The sequence below is a fragment of the Bombina bombina genome, chromosome 7 (genome assembly GCF_027579735.1).
Source record: "Bombina bombina isolate aBomBom1 chromosome 7, aBomBom1.pri, whole genome shotgun sequence".
NCBI classification, from domain to species: domain Eukaryota; kingdom Metazoa; phylum Chordata; class Amphibia; order Anura; family Bombinatoridae; genus Bombina; species Bombina bombina.
In genome coordinates, this window is record NC_069505.1 from 434,019,305 (window position 1) to 434,040,622 (window position 21,318).

At 36.1% G+C, this 21,318-nt stretch overlaps 1 protein-coding gene across 1 annotated transcript in view; it reads left to right on the top strand.

The window, feature by feature from the left end:
• The window catches only part of GUCY2C (guanylate cyclase 2C), a 262,021-nt gene that overhangs the window by 157,369 nt on the left and 83,334 nt on the right, over positions 1 to 21,318 (top strand). Inside the window, exons 20-21 of the mRNA XM_053689439.1 lie at positions 9,962 to 10,053; positions 10,387 to 10,545. Coding sequence (XP_053545414.1) covers positions 9,962 to 10,053; positions 10,387 to 10,545 — 251 coding nt within the window. The remainder of the gene's footprint in view (positions 1 to 9,961; positions 10,054 to 10,386; positions 10,546 to 21,318) is intronic.

Genomic DNA, 21,318 nt, shown 5'->3' on the forward strand with positions numbered 1-21,318 from the left:
TTTCCTTCACACGTGTGCGTTTCAGTGCCTGCCAGGGCACAGTGTCACCCCAGTGCAACTCATATCTGGTGTAACAGTAGTGTAGATTTAAAAAAAACAACACTTTTTTGACTGTGTTAAATAATAGCAGTCAGTTTCCTTCACACGTGTGCGTTTCAGGGCCTGCCTGCCAGGGCACAGTGTCACCCCAGTGCAACTCATATCTGGTGTAACAGTAGTGTAGATTTAAAAAAAAACAACACTTTTTTGACTGTGTTAAATAATAGCAGTCAGTTTCCTTCACACGTGTGCGTTTCAGGGCCTGCCTGCCAGGGCACAGTGTCACCCCAGTGCAACTCATATCTGGTGTAACAGTAGTGTAGATTTAAAAAAAAACAACACTTTTTTGACTGTGTTAAATAATAGCAGTCAGTTTCCTTCACACGTGTGCGTTTCAGGGCCTGCCTGCCAGGGCACAGTGTCACCCCAGTGCTGGTGTAACAGTAGTGTACATTTAAAAAAAAAACAACACTTTTTTGACTGTGAAATAATAGCAGTCAGTTTCCTTCACACGTGTGGGTTTCAGTGCCTGCCTGCCAGGGCACAGTGTCACCCCAGTGCAACTCATATCTGGTGTAACAGTAGTGTACATTTAAAAAAACAACACTTTTTTGACTGTGTTAAATAATAGCAGTCAGTTTCCTTCACACGTGTGCGTTTCAGTGCCTGCCTGCCAGGGCACAGTGTCACCCCAGTGCAACTCATATATGGTGTAACAGTAGTATACATTTAAAACAAAAAAACACTTTTTTTGACTGTGTTAAATAATAGCAGTCAGTTTCCTTCACACGTGTGCGTTTCAGTGCCTGCCTGCCAGGGCACAGTGTCACCCCAGTGCTGGTGTAAAGGCTGTGACACACTGCAAGCGGAGCGGTGCGCAGCGTGTAGATGCAGCTGTGCTCGCTCAGTGTGTCCTGCCTTTTCATCTCTGAGCACTCTGCTGCGTCAGGTCGCGTAGCTGAGCGCTCAGAGATGAAATAATTGAACTTTAGAAGCAATGCGACGCGGTGCAAAGCAGCTGTATCGCCTCGCGCCGCATCGCTTGCAGTGTGTCACAGGCTTTACAGTAGTGTACATTTAAAAAAACAAAACACTTTTTTGACTGTGAAATAATAGCAGTCAGTTTCCTTTACACGTGTGCGTTTCAGTGCCTGCCAGGGCACAGTGTCACCCCAGTGCAACTCATATCTGGTGTAACAGTAGTGTAGATTTTAAAAAAAACAACACTTTTTTGACTGTGTTAAATAATAGCAGTCAGTTTCCTTCACACGTGTGCGTTTCAGTGCCTGCCTGCCAGGGCACAGTGTCACCCCAGTGCAACTCATATCTGGTGTAACAATAGTGTACATTTAAAAAAACAACACTTTTTTGACTGTGAAATAATAGCAGTCAGTTTCCTTCACACGTGTGCGTTTCAGTGCCTGCCAGGGCACAGTGTCATCCCAGTGCAACTCATATCTGGTGTAACAGTAGTGTACATTTAAAAAAACAAAACACTTTTTTTGACTGTGAAATAATAGCAGTCAGTTTCCTTCACACGTGTGCGTTTCAGTGCCTGCCTGCCTGCCAGGACACAGTGTCACCCCAGTGCAACTCATATCTGGTGTAACAGTAGTGTACATTTAAAAAATAAAATACAATTTTGACTGTAATAGATTGAATAGCAGTTAGTTGTCTGCAAGCGTGTGTGTCAGGCCTACAGCATCTACTCTGCCAACTTCTGCCAGTGCACAGTGCCACTCAGATCTGGTGTCACAGTAGCTTGCACGCATAGTACCACTAATCGAAAAAAAATGACAGGCAGAGGCAGGCCACCCCGCAGGGTCCGTCGTGGTCGTGGTGCTGTGATTCCCTTTGGCCCTAGAATAATGCCCAGTGTTCAGAGGCCACGTACCCCGAACTCGAACAGTTCTGAGGACATAGTTGACTGGCTAACACAGGACACCCAATCTCCTACAGCTTCCGCTCGGAACCTTGACGCACCATCCTCCTCCAGCTTAGCTTCGGGCACCTCTCAAGTTACCACTCGCCCGCCTGCCACCACACTAGCACCACAGCCGCTTCACTTGATCTGTCAGAGGAGTTATTTATACATCAGTTGGAAGAAATGAGTGATAGTGATGCGCAACCATTATTGCCAGAGGATGTAGATAACAGGGATATGTCTCAGTCAGGCAGCATTACACACATGGACGTACGGTGTGATGATGATGATGTTGTACCCGCTGCTGCTTCCTTTGCTGAGTTGTCAGATACAAGTGAAGCGGTTGATGATGACGATGCGTCCGTGGATGTCACGTGGGTGCCCGCTAGAAGAGAAGAAGAAGAGGGGGAAAGTTCAGATGGGGAGACAGAGAGGAGGAGGAGACAAGTTGGAAGCAGGGGCAGGCTGTCGCAAGGAGTTAGTGGCACAGTCAGACAGCATGCATCGGCACCCGGGGTCAGCCAGACAGCACGCCAATCAACGCATGCTGTTGCCACCACCAGAATGCCATCATTGCAGAGCTCAGCAGTGTGGCATTTTTTGTGTGTGTCTGCCTCTGACAACAGCGATGCCATTTGCAACCTGTGCCAAAAGAAGAAGTCCAACACCCACCTAGGTACAACTGCTTTGCGAAGGCACATGATCGCACATCACAAACGCCTATGGGATCAACACATGAGTACAAGCAGCACACAAACTCAAAGCCGCCATCCTCCTCCTGGTCCAGCATCTTCAGCCACATCAACCAGTGCTGTCCTCCTTGCCCCCTCTCAACCATCCGCCACTCCGTGTCTCGCCTTGAGCAGTTCCTGCTCATCTGCCCACAGTCAGGTGTCTGTCAAGTACATGTTTGAGCGTAAGAAGCCAATGTCACAAAGTCACCCCCTTGCCCGGCATCTGACAGCTGGCTTCTCTGAAATCTTAGCCCGCCAGCTTTTACCATACAAGCTGGTGGAGTCTGAGGCGTTCAAAAAATTTGTAGCTATTGGGACACCGCAGTGGAAGGTACCCGGCCAAAATTTCTTTGCACAAAAGGCAATCCCCAACCTGTACTAGATTGTGCAAAAGGAAGTAATGGTATGTCTGGCACACAGTGTTGGGGCAAGGGTCCATCTGACCACTGATACCTGGTCTGCAAAGCATGGTCAGGGCAGGTATATCACCTACACTGTGCATTGGGTAAACCTGCTGATGGCTGCCAAGCATGGAATGCGTGGCTCTGCAGAGGAGTTGGTGACACCGCCACGACTTGCAGGCAGGCCTGCTGCCACCTCCTCTACTCCTCCTACTCCATCCTCTTCCATAACCTCCTCGGCTGAGTCCTCTTCTGCTGCTGCGTCTTGCTCCACATCAAAGGCACCCCCCAGCTCCCCAGGTACTATTCCACATCCCGGATACGGCAGTGTCACACCGTCTTGGGGTTGACTTGCCTGAAAGCAGAGAGTCACACCAGACCAGCACTCCTGTCCGCCCTGAACGCACAGGTGGATCAGTGGCTGACTCCGCACCAACTGGAGATCGGCAAAGTGGTTTGTGACAACGGAAGAAATTTGTTGGCGGCATTGAATTTGGGCAAGTTGACACATGTGCCGTGCATGACACATGTGTGTAATTTGATCGTACAACGCTTTGTGCATAAGTACTCAGGCTTACAGGACGTCCTGAAGCAGGCCAGGAAGGTGTGTGGCCATTTCAGGCATTCCTACACGGCCATGGCGCACTTTTGAGATATCCAGCGGCGAAACAACATGCCAGTGAGACGCTTGATTTGCGACAGCCCGACACGTTGGAATTCAACACTCCTAATGTTCGACCGCCTGCTCCAACAAGAAAAAGCCATTAACGACTATTTGTATGACCGGGGTGCTAGGACAGCCTCTGCGAAGCTGGGAATTTTTTTGCCACGTTACTGGACGCTCATGCGCAATGCCTGTAGGCTCATGCGTCCTTTTGAGGAGGTGACAAACCTAGTCAGTCGCACCGAAGGCACCATCAGCGACATCATACCATTAGTTTTCTTCCTGGAGCGTGCCCTGCGAAGAGTGCTGGATCAGGCCATAGATGAGCGTGAAGAGGAAGAGTTGTGGTCACCATCACCACCAGAAACAGCCTTATCAGCATCGCTTGCTGGACCTGCGGCAACGCTGGAAGAGGATTGTGAGGAAGAGGAGTCAGAGGAGGAATGTGGCTTTGAGGAGGAGGAGGAGGAAGACCAACTACAACAGGCATCCCAGGGTGCTCGTTGTCACCTATCTGGTACCCGTGGTGTTGTATGTGGCTGGGGGGAAGAACATACTGTCAGTGAGATCACTGAGGACGAGGAACGGGACATGAGTAGCTCGGCATCCAACCTTGTGCAAATGGGGTCTTTCATGCTGTCGTGCCTGTTGAGGGACCCTCGTATAAAAAGGCTGAAGGAGAACGACCTGTACTGGGTGTCCACGCCACTAGACCCCCGGTATAAGCATAAAGTGCCTGAAATGTTACCGAATTACTGCAAGTCGGAAAGGATGCAGCAGTTCCAAAATAAATTAAAAAGTATGCTTTACACATCGTATAAGGGTGATGTCACAGCACAATGGGAATCTAACAGGTGAAGAGGTGAAAGTAATCCTCTTCCCACGACCACGACGGCAAGGACAGGACACTTTACAGACGTGTTGTTGATGGAGGACATGCAGAGCTTTTTAAGTCTTACGCATCGCCACAGCCCTTCGGGGTCCACCCTCAGAGAACAACTCGACTGACAGGTAGCATACTACCTCGCCTTAACTACAGATATCCACACTCTGAGGAGCGATGAACCCCTTGACTACTGGGTGTGCAGGCTTGACCTGTGGCCTGAGCTATCCCAATTTGCGATAGAACTTCTGGCCTGCCCCGCTTCAAGTGTCCTGTCAGAAAGGACCTTCAGTGCAGCAGGAGGTATTGTCACTGAGAAGAGAAGTCGCCTAGGTCAAAAAAGTCTAGATTACCTCACCTTTATTAAGATGAATGAGGGATGGATCCCGAAGGGACTGACAGTGGGCGATACATTCGACTAAAAAAGGCCTGATGAGATGAGCTGCCGTGGGCTAAAAATGGTCCACACGCTGCTGTATTTTATCTCTGAATGCCGGATGACTTGCGTGACTTATCCACCAACTAGGGTTCAAGCCGCAATGTTTTAGGGCACTTTCTGCCTGGGAAACAAACATCAATTTTTCTGCAACAATACCTAATTTTTCAGGCATGTGTACATGCCTAATTGTTCTGGCCTCTGGTGCTGCACTGTGGCTTCAAAAACCAAACCAAAAAAAAGGCACATAACAGGGATTAAACTGATAGGAATAGTACTACTTAACACACCTTATAATAACGCAGAGAGAGGCAACGCAGAGAGGAGTCTGAAGAAGAGGAGTCAGAGGAGGAAGGTGGCTTTGAGGAGGTGGAAGACCAAACAGCAGGGGGCTTGTTGTCACCTTTCGGGGACCCTTGGTGTTGTACGTGGCTGGTTGGAGGAAGAGACCTTCAATGACATCAGTGAGGACAAGGAACGGGACATGGCTAGCTTGGTATCCAACCTTGTGCAAATGGGGCGTTTGCGGTTGTGCAAATGGACTGTTTGCGGTGCGTTAAACAGGGAGTTTGGTCTGTCACTGTGAAGCGGGCGTAACCCTTACACTACCTGATCGATACAACATCATACCTGATGTTTTAAAGCACGTTATTCCAAACAATTTAGGGATGTTAGGTGATTTATGCCCTTTATGGATTAAAACCAGACTCTGCATCAACTATGTAATTTTCCATGGGAGTTTTGCCATGGATCCCCATCCGGCATGCCACAGTCCAGGTGTTAGTCCCCTTGAAACAACTTTCCCATCACTATTGTGGCCAGAAAGAGTCCCTATGGGCTTTAAAATTTGCCTGCCTATTGAAGTCTATGGCGGTTCGCCCATTTGCAAACTTTTGCGGAAGTTCGCGTTCGACGTTCGCGAACCCAAATTTTTATGTTTGCGACATCACTACTCACTATATAACTTTTACTCTTTATCAAAGCATTTTAAACAAGCTACTCACTATACAACATTTACTCTTTACCAAAGCATTTTAAACAAGCTACTCACTATACAACATTTACTCTTTACCAAAGCATTTTAAACAAGCTACTCACTATACAACATTTACTCTTTACCAAAGCATTTTAAACAAGCTACTCACTATACAACATTTACTCTTTACCAAAGCATTTTAAACAAGCTACTCACTATACAACATTTACTCTTTACCAAAGCATTTTAAACAAGCTACTCACTATACAACTTGTGCTCTTTACCACATGATTTTAAACAAGCTACTCACTATATAACATTTTTTTCTTCACCATAACATTTTAAAGGGATAGTAAAGTCCAAATTAAAGTTTCATGATTCAGATAGACTATGTAATTTCAAATAACTTTCTAGTTTACTTTTATCATCAAATTTGCTTTGTTCTCTTGTTATTCTTAGTTGAAAGCTAAACCTAGGTAAGCTCATATGCTAATTTCTAAACCCTTGAAGACTGCCTCTTATCTAAATGCATTTGACAGTTTTCCACAGCTAGAGGGCGTTAGTTCATGTGTTTCATTTAGATAACATTGTGCTCATGCACGTAAAGTTTTTTAAGAGTCAGCACTAATTGCCTGTAATGCAAGTCTGTCAAAAAATCTGAGATAAGGAGGCAGTCAGCAGACGCTTAGATACAAGGTAATTACAGAGGTAAAAAGTATATTTCTATAACGGTGTTGGTTATGCAAAACTGGGGAATGGTAAATTAAGGGATTATCTATATTTTTAAACAATAACATTTTTGGTGTTTACTATCCCTTTAAACAAGCTACTCACTATATAAAGAAATGTTCTTTACCATAGGATTTTAAACAAGCTACTCACTATTTTAACTTATACTCTTTACTATAGGATGTTAAACAAGCTACTTACTATACAACTTTTACTCTTTACTATAGGATTTTAAACAAGCTACTCACTATATAACTTTTACTCTTTGCCATAGGATTTTAAACAAGCTACTCACTATACAACTTTTACTCTTTACCATAGGATTTTAAACAAGCTACTCACTATACAACTTTTACTCTTTACTATAGGATTTTAAACACGCTACTCACTAAATAACTTTTACTCTTTACTATAGGATTTTAAACAAGCTACTCACTATACAACTTTTACGGCTAGATTTAGATTTCTGCGGCCAAAGGGGTGCGTTAGCTACGCGTGTTTTTTTTCCCCCGCACCTTTTAAATACCGCTGGTATTTAGAGTTCACAGAAGGGCTGCGTTAGGCTCCAAAAAGGGAGCGTAGAGCATAATTTACCACCATTGCAACTCTCAATACCAGTGGTGCTTACGGACGCGGCCAGCTTCAAAAACGTGCTTGTGCACGATTCCCCCATAGGAAACAATGGGGCAGTTTGAGCTGGAAAAAAACCTAACACCTGCAAAAAAGCAGCATTCAGCTCCTAACGCAGCCCCATTGTTTCCTATGGGGAAACACATCCTAAGTCTGCACCTAACACCCTAACATGTACCCAGAGTCTAAACACCCCTAACCTTACACTTATTAACCCCTAATCTGCCGCCCCCACTATCGCTGACCCCTGCATATTATTATTAACCCCTAATCTGCCGCTCCGTACACCGCCGCCACCTACATTATCCCTATGTACCCCTAATCTGCTGCCCCTAACACCGCCGACCCCTATATTATATTTATTAACCCCGCCGACGCGGAACATCCATCCTGGCCGACGACTTCCCAACGAATGACGGTTCCTTTAAGGGACGTCATCCAAGATGGCGTCCCTCGAATTCCGATTGGCTGATAGGATTCTATCAGCCAATCGGAATTAAGGTAGGAAAATTCTGATTGGCTGATGGAATCAGCCAATCAGATTCAAGTTCAATCCGATTGGCTGATCCAATCAGCCAATCAGATTGAGCTTGCATTCTATTGGCTGTTCCGACCAGCCAATAGAATGTGAGCTCAATCTGATTGGCTGATCCAGGATTTATTTTACAGGTAATTTTGTATTTATTTTAACTAGGTAGCTATTAAATAGTTATTAACTATTTAATAGCTATTGCACCTGGTTAAAATAAATACAAAGTTGCCTGTAAAATAAATATAAATCCTAAAATAGCTACAATATAATTATTATTTATATTGTAGCTATATTAGGGTTTATTTTACAGGTATGTATTTAGCTTTAAATAGGAATAATTTATTTAATAAGATTTATTTTATTTCGTTAGATTAAAATTATATTTAATTTAGGGGGGTGTTAGTGTTAGGGTTAGACTTAGCTTTAGGGGTTAATACATTTATTAGAGTAGCGGTGAGGTCCGGTCGACAGATTAGGGGTTAATAATTGTAGGTAAGGTAGCGGCGACGTGGGGGGGGGGCAGATTAGGGGTTAATAAATATTATGTAGGGGTCGGTGGTGTTAGGGGCAGCAGATTAGGGGTACATAGGGATAATGTAGGTTGCAGCGGTGTGCGGTCAGCAGATTAGGGGTTAAAAAATGTATTAGAGTGGCGGTGATGTGGGGGGGCCTCGGTTTAGGGGTACATAGGTAGTTTATGGGTGTTAGTGTACTTTAGAGCACAGTAGTTAAGAGCTTTATGAACCGGCGTTAGCCCAGAAAGCTCTTAACTCCTGGCTTTTCTCTGCGGCTGGAGTTTTGTCGTTAGAGTTCTAACGCTCACTTCAGCCAAGACTCTAAATACCGGCGTTAGAAAGATCCCATTGAAAAGATAGGCTACGCAATTGGCGTAGGGGGATCTGTGGTATGGAAAAGTCGCGGCTGGAAAGTGAGCGTTAGACCCTTTCTTGACTGACTCTAAATATCAGCGGGCGGCCAAAACCAGCGTTAGGACCCCCTAACGCTGGTTTTGACGGCTAACGCAGAACTCTAAATCTAGGCGATACTCTTTACTATAGGATTTTAAACAAGCTACTCACTATATAACTTTTACTCTTTACTATAGGATTTTAAACAAGCTACTCACTAAATAACTTTTACTCTTTACTATAGGATTTTAAACAAGCTACTCACTAAATAACTTTTACTCTTTACTATAGGATTTTAAACAAGCTACTCACTAAATAACTTTTACTCTTTACTATAGGATTTTAAACAAGCTACTCACTATATAACGTTTACTCTTTACCATAGCATTTTAAACAAGCTACTCACTATACAACTTTTACTCTTTACCTTAGGGGCGCAATCACATATATGGTGCAGGTTTCGGCGCAAGCGTGGGAACCTGCATCGTCCGTAGTTTCACCTCGCATAGGATTTTAAACAAGCTACTCACTATACAACTTTTACTCTTTACTATAGGATTTTAAACAAGCTACTCACTATACAACTTTTACTCTTTACTATAGGATCTTAAACAAGCTACTCACTATATAACTTTTACTCTTTACTATAGGATTTTAAACAAGCTACTCACTATACAACTTGTGCTCTTTACCACAGAATTTTAAACAAGCTACTCACTATATAACATTTTTTTCTTTACCATAGGATTTTAAACAAGCTACTCACTATATAACTTTTACTCTTTACTATAGGATTTTAAACAAGCTACTCACTATACAATTGTTTTTATTTACCACAGGATTTTAAACAAGCTACTCACTATACAACTTTTTTATTTACCACAGGATTTTAAACAAGCTACTCACTATATAACTTTTTTTATTTAATTCAGAATATTGTGGGGTGTCTGGTTTATATAAATGTCACTGAGATGCAGACCATTTTTTCACTTTATTAGTATCTCAGTTGTATAAATAATAAACATGTTCCTACTAAAAGTAGCTGTGAGGTTTTCTGGTGATATCAGTTTGCTTTCATGATCCTGTTCGCATTTCTTCACCTTAGGTGTTTGTGCTGGTTAAGAGCTGCTGGGAAGAAGATCCTGAGCGCCGACCAGATTTTAAGAAAATTGAGAGCACGTTGGGGAAAATCTTCAGGTACTGAGGGGAGCAGAGGGCAGTGACTAAGGTAATGCACAGAACGTCCTTTTTACTGGGGGGCTTAATCTTTCTGTTGTCTCCTTGTGTCCTTGGCACTGATGTGCATATTCCAGACAGAGAGCAATCTCTTCATTGTCAGAAGCCCATGGCAACTAGGGAATAAGCTGCACTGCCTTCTGCTTGCCATGTATGACATTAACTGTCGGCAGTAGCAATGAAATGTTTAGGCTCTAGAAGCACCCATGACTGTATAACCATGCGATGGAGAACAGTTAATCCTGCCATGTGCAAACCACTGATGTATTTTGTTTTTATTCCCTCTATCTCCAGTAACTTCCACAACCAGAATAATGAGAGTTACATGGACACCCTGATCCGTCGGCTGCAACTCTACTCCAAAAACCTGGAGCATCTGGTGGAAGAGCGCACCCAGCTGTACAAGGCAGAGAGAGATCGCGCCGACCACCTAAACTTCATGCTGTTACCTGGGTAAGATGCTCAGTGACCAAGAAAGCCTAAGGATACACAGCATTATCCTTATATACCAATAGTTGGCTAGATTACAACTGGTGCGCTAACTGTTGTGTGAGCGATAAGGGGTATGTCACAGCTCTTTGTGAGCATCGGAAGTAGCGTGTATATTACAAGTTGAAAGTAAACACGTTCACTTGAGCAAAATTGAATTTACCTTGTACCCGGTTAGCACGACTTGAGAGGTTAATTGCTACACAAGACAAAAAAGTTGCACAAAAAATACATTACAAAGTACAGTTACACTCATAATAACATTATCTAATAAATATACATTACACAGTACAGTTACACACATAACACCATCTAATAAATATACATTACGCAGTACAGTTACACTCATAATAACACTATCTAATAAATATACATTACACAGTACAGTTACTCATAATAACACTATCTAATAAATATACATTACACAGTACAGTTACACACATAATAACACTATCTAATAAATATACATTACACAGTGCAGTTACACACATAATAACACCATCTAATACAAATACATTACAAAGTACAGTTACACACATAATAACACTATCTAATACAAATACATTACACAGTACAGTTACATACATAATAACAATATCTAATACAAATACATTAAACAATACAATTACACTCTTAATAACACTATCTAATAAATATACATTACACAGTACAGTTACACTCATATTAACACTGTCTAATAAATATACAATACACAATACAGTTACACTTATAGTAACACTATCTAATAAATATACATTACACAGTACAGTTACACACATAATAACACTATCTAATAAATATACATTACACAGTACAGTTACACACGTAATAACACTGTCTAATAAATGTACATTACACAGTACAGTTACACACATAATAACATTATCTAATAAATGTACACTACACAGTACAGTTACACTCATATTAACACTGTCTAATAAATATACATTACACAGTACAGTTACACTTATAGTAACACTATCTAATAAATATAAATTACACAGTACAGTTACACACATAATAACACTATCTAATAAATATACATTACACAATACAGTTACACACATAATAACACCATCTAATAAATATACATTACACAGTACAGTTACACAAATAATAACACTATCTAATAACAATACATTACACAGTACAGTTACACAGATAATAACACTATCTAATAAATATACATTACACAGTACAGTTACACTCATAATAACACCATCTAATAAATATACATTACACAGTACAGTTACACTTATAGTAACACTATCTAATAAATATACATTACACAGTACAGTTACACTTATAGTAACACTATCTAATAAATATACATTACACAGTACAGTTAAACACATAATAACACTATCTAATAAATATACATTACACAGTACAGTTACACTCATAACACCATCTAACAAATATACATTACACAGTACAGTTACACACATAATAACACTATCTAATAAATATGCATTACACAGTACAGTTACACTCATAATAACACTATCGAATAAATATTCATTACACAGTACAGTTGCACACATAATAACACCATCTTATAAATATACATTACAAAGTACAATTACACACATAATAACACTATCTAATAAATATACATTACAAAGCACAGTTACACACATAATAACACCATCTAATAAATATACATTACACAGTACAGTTACACTCATATTAACATCATCTAATAAATATACATTACACAGTACAGTTACATACATAATAACAATATCTAATACAAATACATTACACAATACAATTACACTCTTAATAACACTATCTAATAAATATACATTACACAGTACAGTTACACTCATATTAACACTGTCTAATAAATATACAATACACAATACAGTTACACACATAATAACACTATCTAATTAATATACATTACACAGTACAGTTACACTCATATTAACACTGTCTAATAAATATACATTACACAGTACAGTTACACACATAATAACACCGTCTAATAAATGTACATTACACAGTACAGTTACACACATAATAACATTATCTAATAAATATACACTACACAGTACAGTTACACTCATATTAACACTGTCTAATAAATATACATTACACAGTACAGTTACACTTATAGTAACACTATCTAATAAATATAAATTACACAGTACAGTTACACACATAATAACACTATCTAATAAATATACATTACACAGTACAGTTACACTCATAATAACACCATCTAATAAATAAACATTACATAGTACAGTTACACACATAATAACACTATCTAATAAATATACATTACACAATACAGTTACACTCATAATAACACTATCTAATAAATATACATTACACAGTACAGTTGCACACATAATAACACCATCTTATAAATATACATTACAAAGTACAATTACACACATAATAACACTATATAATAAATATACATTACAAAGCACAGTTACACACATAATAACACCATCTAATAAATATACATTACACAGTACAGTTACACAAATAATAACACTATCTAATAACAATACATTACACAGTACAGTTACACAGATAATAACACTATCTAATAAATATACAATACACAGTACAGTTACACTCATAATAACACCATCTAATAAATATACATTACACAGTACAGTTACACTTATAGTAACACTATCTAATAAATATACATTACACAGTACAGTTACACTTATAGTAACACTATCTAATAAATATACATTACACAGTACAGTTACACACATAATAACACTATCTAATAAATATACATTACACAGTACAGTTACACTCATAATAACACCATCTAATAAATATACATTACACAGTACAGTTACACACATAATAACACTATCTAATACATATGCATTACACAGTACAGTTACACTCATAATAACACTATCTAATAAATATTCATTACACAGTACAGTTGCACACATAATAACACCATCTTATAAATATACATTACAAAGTACAATTACACACATAATAACACTATCTAATAAATATACATTACAAAGCACAGTTACACACATAATAACACCATCTAATAAATATACATTACACAGTACAGTTACACTCATATTAACATCATCTAATAAATATACATTACACAGTACAGTTACACACATAATAACACTATTTAATAAATATGCATTACAAAGTACAGTTACACACATAATAACACTATCAAAAAATATACATTACAAAGTACAGTTACACACATAATAACACCATCTAATAAATATACATTACACTGTACAGTTACACACATAATAATACTATCTAATAAACATACATTACATAGTACAGTTACACACTTAATAACACTAACGAATAAACATACATTACTCAGTACAGTTACACACATAATAACACCATCTAATAAATATACATTACACAGTACAGTTACACACATAATAACATTATCTAATAAAAATACATTACACAGTACAGTTATACACATAATAACACCATCTAATAAATATACATTACACAGTACAGTTACACTCATAATAACACTATCTAATAAATATACGTTACAAAGCACAGTTACACACATAATAACACCATCTAATAAATATACATTACACAGTACAGTTACACTCATATTAACATCATCTAATAAATATACATTACACAGTACAGTTACACACATAATAACACTATTTAATAAATATGCATTACACAGTACAGTTACACTCATAAAAACACTATCTAATAAATATTCATTACACAGTACAGTTGCACACATAATAACACCATCTTATAAATATACATTACAAAGTACAATTACACACATAATAACACTATCTAATAAATATACATTACAAAGCACTGTTACACACATAATAACACCATCTAATAAATATACATTACACAGTACAGTTACACTCATATTAACATCATCTAATAAATATACATTACACAGTACAGTTACACACATAATAACACTATTTAATAAATATGCATTACAAAGTACAGTTACACACATAATAACACTATCAAAAATATACATTACAAAGTACAGTTACACACATAATAACACCATCTAATAAATATACATTACACTGTACAGTTACACACATAATAACACTATCTAATAAACATACATTACATAGTACAGTTACACACTTAATAACACTATCGAATAAACATACAGTTACACTCATATTAACATCATCTAATAAATATACATTACACAGTACAGTTACACACATAATAACACTATCTAATAAATATACATTACACAGTACAGTTACACTCATAATAACACCATCTAATAAATATACATTACACAGTACAGTTACACACATAATAACACTATCTAATAAATATGCATTACACAGTACAGTTACACTCATAATAACACTATCTAATAAATATTCATTACACAGTACAGTTGCACACATAATAACACCATCTTATAAATATACATTACAAAGTACAATTACACACATAATAACACTATCTAATAAATATACTTTACAAAGCACAGTTACACACATAATAACACCATCTAATAAAAATACATTACACAGTACAGTTACACTCATATTAACATCATCTAATAAATATACATTACACAGTACAGTTACACACATAATAACACTATTTAATAAATATGCATTACAAAGTACAGTTACACACATAATAACACCATCTAATAAATATACATTACACTGTACAGTTACACACATAATAATACTATCTAATAAACATACATTACATAGTACAGTTACACACTTAATAACACTATCGAATAAACATGCATTACACAGTACAGTTACACACATAATAACACCATCTAATAAATATACATTACATAGTACAGTTACACACATAATAGCATTATCTAATAAAAATACATTACACAGTACAGTTATACACATAATAACACCATCTAATAAATATACATTACACAGTACAGTTACACTCATAATAACACTATCTAATAAATATACATTACAAAGCACAGTTACACACATAATAACACCATCTAATAAATATACATTACACAGTACAGTTACACTCATATTAACATCATCTAATAAATATACATTACACAGTACAGTTACACACATAATAACACTATTTAATAAATATGCATTACAAAGTACAGTTACACACATAATAACACTATCAAAAAATATACATTACAAAGTACAGTTACACACATAATAACACCATCTAATAAATATACATTACACAGTACAGTTACACTCATAATAACACCATCTAATAAATATACATTACACAGTACAGTTACACACATAATAACACTATCTAATAAATATGCATTTTACACAGTACAGTTACACTCATAATAACACTATCTAATAAATATTCATTACACAGTACAGTTGCACACATAATAACACCATCTTATAAATATACATTACAAAGTACAATTACACACATAATAACACTATCTAATAAATATACATTACAAAGCACTGTTACACACATAATAACACTATCTAATAAATATTCATTACACAGTACAGTTACACTCATAATAACACCATCTAATAAATATACATTACACAGCACAGTTACACACATAATAACACTATCTAATAAATATACATCACACAGTACAGTTACACACATAATAACACTATCTAATAAATATAAATTACACAGTACAGTTACACACATAATAACACTGTCTAATAAATATACATTACACAGTACAGTTACACACATAATATCACCTTCTAATAAATATACATTACACAGTACAGTTACACACATAATAACACTGTCTAATAAATATACATTACACAGTACAGTTACACACATAATAACACTGTCTAATAAATATACATTACACAGTACAGTTACACACATAATAACACTATCTAATAAATATACATTACACAGTACGGTTACACACAACACTATCTAATAAATATACATTACACAGTATAGTTACACACATAATAACACCATATAATAAAAATCATTTAAAAAAATATTGCATAAAAGTTATAAGGGATATGAGATCTTAGGCGGCAAAGGGCTTTAACATAGAGACACACATATATATAAACATGTCTAAATATGAACATGTATGTATATATATATATATATATATATATATATGTTTATATATGTGTACATATGTATTTATATGTGTTTATATGTATTTATAGACATCCTTACACATATAAACACATAAATACATATGTACACATATATAGACATATATATATATATATATTTATAAATATATATAGATAGAAAGATAGATAGATAGATAGATATATCAGTGCATTGGAGCCCTTTGCAGTTAAGTAGATGAAAAATCATATTTATGTAATATACATATTTAACAAAGTGATATACCGTGTATTTACTGTAAATAGTTCACATTCCATTTTCTGCACACAGGAAAATATGTTCTAAGTGCTTTTAAATAGATATTCCTATATATATATATGTATATATCTTTACCTTTAGATAATCATGTATATATATATCTGTATATATCTATACCTTTAGATAATCATGTATATATATATATATGTATATATATATATATATATATATATATATATATACCTTTAGATAATCATGTATATATATATATATATATATATATATATATATATATCTGTATATATCTATACCTTTAGATAATCATGTATATATATATCTGTATATATCTATACCTTTAGATAATCATGTATATATATATATATATATCTGTATATATCTATACCTTTAGATAATCATGTATATATATATATATATATATATCTGTATATATCTGTATATATCTATACCTTTAGATAATCATGTGTATATATATATATATATATATATATATATATATATATATATATCGGTATATATCTATACCTTTAGATAATCATGTATATATATATATATATATATATATATATATATATATATATATATATCTATACCTTTAGATAATCATGTGTATATATATATATATATATATATATATATCTGTATATATCTATACCTTTAGATAATCATGTATATATCTATACCTTTAGATAATCATGTATATATATATATATATATATATATATATATCTGTACAGGGAGTGCAGATTTATTAGGCAAGTTGTATTTTTGAGGATTAATTTTATTATTGAACAACAACCATGTTCTCAATGAACCCAAAAAACTCTTTAATATCAAAGCTGAATAGTTTTGGAAGTAGTTTTTAGTTTGTTTTTAGTTATAGCTATTTTAGGGGGATATCTGTGTGTGCAGGTGACTATTACTGTGCATAATTATTAGGCAACTTAACAAAAAACAAATATATACCCATTTCAATTATTTATTTTTACCAGTGAAACCAATATAACATCTCAACATTCACAAATATACATTTCTGACATTCAAAAACAAAACAAAAACAAATCAGTGACCAATATAGCCACCTTTCTTTGCAAGGACACTCAAAAGCCTGCCATCCATGGATTCTGTCAGTGTTTGGATCTGTTCACCATCAACATTGCGTGCAGCAGCAACCACAGTCTCCCAGACACTGTTCAGAGAGGTGTACTGTTTTCCCTCCTTGTAAATCTCACATTTGATGATGGACCACAGGTTCTCAATGGGGTTCAGATAGGTGAACAAGGAGGCCATGTCATTAGATTTTCTTCTTTTATACCCTTTCTTGCCAGCCACGCTGTGGAGTACTTGGACGCGTGTGATGGAGCATTGTCCTGCATGAAAATCATGTTTTTCTTGAAGGATGCAGACTTCTTCCTGTACCACTGCTTGAAGAAGGTGTCTTCCAGAAACTGGCAGTAGGACTGGGAGTTGAGCTTGACTCCATCCTCAACCCGAAAAGGCCCCACAAGCTCATCTTTGATGATACCAGCCCAAACCATTACTCCACCTCCACCTTGCTGGCGTCTGAGTCGGACTGGAGCTCTCTGCCCTTTACCAATCCAGCCACGGGCCCATCCATCTGGCCCATCAAGACTCACTCTCATTTCATCAGTCCATAAAACCTTAGAAAAATCAGTCTTGAGATATTTCTTGGCCCAGTCTTGACGTTTCAGCTTGTGTGTCTTGTTCAGTGGTGGTCGTCTTTCAGCCTTTCTTACCTTGGCCATGTCTCTGAGTATTGCACACCTTGTGCTTTTGGGCACTCCAGTGATGTTGCAGCTCTGAAATATGGCCAAACTGGTGGCAAGTGGCATCTTGGCAGCTGCACGCTTGACTTTTCTCAGTTCATGGGCAGTTATTTTGCGCCTTGGTTTTTCCACACGCTTCTTGCGACCCTGTTGACTATTTTGAATGAAACGCTTGATTGTTCGATGATCACGCTTCAGAAGCTTTGCAATTTTAAGAGTGCTGCATCCCTCTGCAAGATATCTCACTATTTTTGACTTTTCTGAGCCTGTCAAGTCCTTCTTTTGACCCATTTTGCCAAAGGAAAGGAAGTTGCCTAATAATTATGCACACCTGATATAGGGTGTTGATGTCATTAGACCACACCCCTTCTCATTACAGAGATGCACATCACCTAATATGCTTAATTGGTAGTAGGCTTTCGAGCCTATACAGCTTGGAGTAAGACAACATGCATAAAGAGGATGATGTGGTCAAAATACTCATTTGCCTAATAATTCTGCACACAGTGTATATATCTATACCTTTAGATAATCATGTATATATATATATATATATATATATATATATATCTGTATATATCTATACCTTTAGATAATCATGTATATTTGTATATATATATATATCTGTATATATCTATACCTTTAGATAATCATGTATATATCTATATATATCTGTATATATCTATACCTTTAGATAATCATGTATATATATATATATATATATATATATATCTGCAGGGCCGCCACTAGAAATGTTGGGGCCCCTGACTCAACCATTGATCAGCCCCCCCCCCCTTTGACATGTGCAATTTTTGACCAAGTGACTAAAATGTATATGCACTTTATTCTTAATTGTCTATTTAAACTTGGAAATGTTGTAAAGGTAGTAACATACACACACACACAGACACACTCATACACTGAAACACACACACTCACACATAAGGATTCACATATAGACACTCTAGCAGACACACAAAGAAACACACTCAGACACAGAAACCCAAACAGACACTCAGCACTTGTTTACATTGACCTGACAAGTAATGAGGTAAACTACAGTTTTGTAAAAAAAGGAGATTTAGAAAATAAAATATGGAGTTCTGATTATCTTTTTGTAAAGGAAGATGACAACTAAATTATGACAACAGCATGCAGTGGCTGAAAGGAAGGGCCCTGAACTGCCTAAACAATAATTTAAAGGTTAAATGGTGGAGGGGTTACTTCCGGAAAGGTCTTGTTAGTCTCAAAGTCTGTAGAAAGATGTGAATAATTAGTAGTAAGGTCAAAATGTCCTAAAAAGGAACAGACAATGGACACACACACACAAACTCAAACTTGCACATACACCCAAGGAAACACCGACAGAGACAGCCTCAGAAAACATACAAAGACATTGTACAGTTACACTCATAATAACACTATGTAATAAATATACATTACACAGCACAGTTACACTCATAATAACACTATGTAATAAATATACATTACACAGCACAGTTACACACATAATAACACCATCTAATAAAAATACATTACACAGTACAGTTACACTCATAATAACATTATGTAATAAATATACATTACACAGTACAGTTACACTCATAATGACACCATCTAATAAAAATACATTACACAGTACAGTTACACTCATAATAACACTATCTAATAAATATGCATTACACAGTACAGTTACACTCATAATAACACTATGTAATAAATATACATTACACAGCACAGTTACACACATAATAACACCATCTAATAAAAATACATTACACAGTACAGTTACACTCATATTAACATTATCTAATAAATATACATTACACAGTACAGTTACACACATAATAACATTATCTAATAAAACTACATTACACAATACAGTTCACACATAATAACACTATCTAATAAAAATACATTACACAGTACAGTTACACACATAATAGCATTATCTATTAAATATACATTACAAAGTACAGTTACACACATAATAACACATCTAATAAATATACATTACACAGAACAGTTACACTCATAATAACACTATCTAATAAATATACATTACACAGTACAGTTACACTCATAATAACACTATCTAATAAATATACATTACACAGCACAGTTACACACATAATAAGAATATCTAATAAATATACATTACACAGTACAGTTACACACATAATAACACCATCTAATAAATATACATTACACAGTACAGTTACACACATAATAAAACTATCTAACAAATATACATTACACAGTATAGTTACACACATAATAACACCTTCTAATAAATATACATTACACAGTACAGTTACACACATAATAACACTGTCTAATAAATATACATTACACAGTACAGTTACACACGTAATAACACTGTCTAATAAATATACATTACACAGTACAGTTACACACATAATAACACTGTCTAATAAATATACATTACACAGTACAGTTACACACATAATAACACTATCTAATAAATATACATTACACAGTACGGTTACACACAACACTATCTAATAAAAATACATTACACAGTACAGTTACACACATAATAGCATTATCTATTAAGTATACATTACAAAGTACAGTTACACACATAATA